Here is a 2780-nt window from a genome sequence, read left to right as displayed (position 1 = left end):
CAGGGCATCATAACCTTTAGAACTTGTTTTTGCATATATTTGGATAAGTCCAGTATAGATTCTTTCCGGCGCTACTCTTCATCGCTCTTTCACCTAATAACAAAGAAATTCACAGAAGACCTGTACAATATATTTATGAGCAGCAAGAAGAAGACTTGCATAATATATTTATGAGCAGCAAGAAGAAGACCGGTACAATATATGAGCACCGAGAAGAAGACCTGTACGTGTAAACTTAATCGTTGTTTGTTTGAATCCACATTTAAAAAATTATGGACTATGTCTTTTAACTTATGCAAAAATTCGCAAAGTGCTGCCAAGTCTTAACATATTTTAAATATACGCGACATGCGCAAGAGAGTAAAAGTTCACTCTATCTGGTAGGTTATACACCGTACATGAATTAAGAGAGATTTGGTTCAAGCTGAATATAACTCCTTTGTTTACAATTGATATAATACTTTTGTTTATGATTTCAATTAGTTTATTTTTTTTTTGAAAATTTTATCTTAAATTTATTTCTGCTTGTCTTCTTTTCTCGGAAAGTGACTAAAGGTTTTAATAAATACACTTAAATATGGTACTTTTTCACATTTACATAATTATAATTATCATTATTAATACATTGACATATTTGATCCTTAAGCAGGAAAATTGTTTTTTAATCCTAATTTCTTTTATATTTAATTAATATGTTTTTATAAGCACAGCAAATTAAATGAAGTGTTGTCACAGTCATCAAATCTGTTTGTAATATGTCAGCTTATATATGTGTGTCATACGCAGGATATCTGAATTGCATTTGCTATTTACGTTACTTTGATTGCATACGTTTTATTTCTGGCTTTTAGCTACAAAGATATTGTTTAGAGTTTTTCTGATATTTATGTGTATATTCTCAATTATTTGAACAGCTCTCAGTCTATTCTAATCTTCAAGATCTTTGTATTTACTTGCTTGAATTTTTTATAATGTAATTAGTGTTCGCGTAGGTTGGATGAAATAATTATTTAGCCAGCATTAAGTTTATTTAGTAATTGGAAGCCTTTTTTTGTCTTTTTCTCCTATGCCAAATTTTTTGCTTAATTTCAATATCGAATCACGATTTTCTTTTTAATTTTTCGTCTTAGTTTTATGTATCAATCGGGCATTTCAGAATAGTATACAATTTTTAAAAAACTTTATTCCTTTCCTGTGTTAATCGAAACAAAAAAAATCGTAAAAAAGTTTACATTATATAAAATAATTATAGCATGTGATAATCATACATCATTACTATCATCACCATCGACATCTTCTCATTAATATAACAGTTACAACAACCAACATGCAAGAAGTGAGTAACAAAAATTTCTTTGTTTTCTGTTAACAATGCATAGTTTTTTGTTAACAATTAGTTACAAATCATTTTTCTCGCTTTTTTGCACCCTCCTTTGCTTTCGTAAAGAAACCGTAAAATGAGTTTCTTACTCAATTTACAATACTAATCATATTCGCATCTGTCGATAATTACAACGCTGCACCTCAAAATTTACTTATTTGTTGTTAACAGTCGTCAATGTAGTCTTTCTTCTTGCTTGTGAAGATTATTGTGTTTGAATTAATTTCTTTAGTTAAATGAATATATAATTTCTTTGAATTTTTCTCTCCCCTCTTTGTGGGAGTATAGAGATGTGCTTGGTTTGTTTGTATAAATAAAATAATAAAAATATTTTACCGATTTTAAATACTATGTTTTAATTGATGGTAGTGGTGGTTGTAGGCGAGTTGTTATCAATGGTCGTGAGGCTAGTAGAAGAATGGTTTGCTGAACCTGATAGGCGCTGTTGTTGTTGCTGGCGATGTTGAGTATCCACTACATCCATAGATACTATGGTGTTGGGAATTAACGAATGCTGTTGTTGATGCTGAGGAAAAGAAGAATGGTGCTGCTGATGTTGTTGCTGCAGTTGCAACTGTTCATGAGGCACATACATAACAGTACCGGCCAAAGGATCAGCTGTAACCATGGCCGGTAATGTTACAGACAAACCGAGAGCAGCAGCCGCTGCTGCTGTAGGTGGCACAGGTGACGTGATCGTGGTAACAGGCATTTGTGTTAGATTTTGATTTTGCAACATTGCCATACTGGCGTCCGTATCAGCTACTGACCAATTACGTTCGTGTTGATTGGTGATTAAGGCTGGTGAGCCCGGTGCTGCTTTTGATAACATTACGTTGGTTGTATTATTATTGCTGTTATTATTGCCACCACCGCCGTTGCCACTACTTTGTTCATTTATAGTAGCACTAAAAGTGCGTTCTTGTGCTCCGAACTCCCCATACGCAGCGCCACCCTCTGAAAAGGTGCTGCGTAAAGTCTCTTCTAATAGAGCTTGGATTTTATCCTGGTCTTCTATGTGTACGAAACCCAAACGTACCAATTCTTGTGTTAAATCAGCAGCATTATCGTCTTCGGTGACAGCACATGATAATTGACGATTCATTTTATCATCCATGCGTAGTAAAATGGTCATTAAAATATCGCTACTGTCTTCTTTCAATTTCTTAACACTGCACATCATATTGACTATGCGACGCGATTCAATGTCAACAGGTTCTGGAGAAGCGGATTTCACGGAATCTGCTCTCTCAGGTGAAGCAGCCCGGGATCGGAAATGCGGTGGCTTTTTACCACTAAAGGCTGTTAAGGGATATACCCCAAATTTAACGTCCTCCACAAATTTTTCAAGTTTATCGGCCGATGGAACGTCAGACAAGCGGTACTCGTACATAGTTTT

The 2780-nt window shown here is 34.4% G+C and overlaps 1 protein-coding gene across 1 annotated transcript; it reads right to left on the bottom strand.

Annotated features, from left to right (window-relative positions):
• Positions 1–563: 563 nt before the first annotated feature.
• On the bottom strand, positions 564–2774 carry LOC119643572 (nuclear receptor-binding protein homolog). Its single transcript, XM_038042957.1, has one exon. The coding sequence runs from the start codon at positions 2772–2774 to the stop codon at positions 1737–1739; it is 1038 nt and encodes a 345-aa protein (XP_037898885.1). The 3' UTR covers positions 564–1736.
• Positions 2775–2780: the final 6 nt, after the last annotated feature.

Source organism: Glossina fuscipes, unplaced genomic scaffold, assembly GCF_014805625.2.
Source record: "Glossina fuscipes isolate IAEA_lab_2018 unplaced genomic scaffold, Yale_Gfus_2 61313, whole genome shotgun sequence".
Classification (NCBI taxonomy): Eukaryota; Metazoa; Arthropoda; class Insecta; order Diptera; family Glossinidae; genus Glossina; species Glossina fuscipes.
Note: the sequence above shows the minus strand (reverse complement) of the source record. Positions and strands in the feature narration are given on the sequence as shown.

Excerpts from the sequence above, each read along its gene's own strand:
- LOC119643572 (XM_038042957.1), bottom strand. The coding sequence starts at position 2,774 with ATGTACGAGTACCGCTTGTCTGACGTTCCATCGGCCGATAAACTTGAA.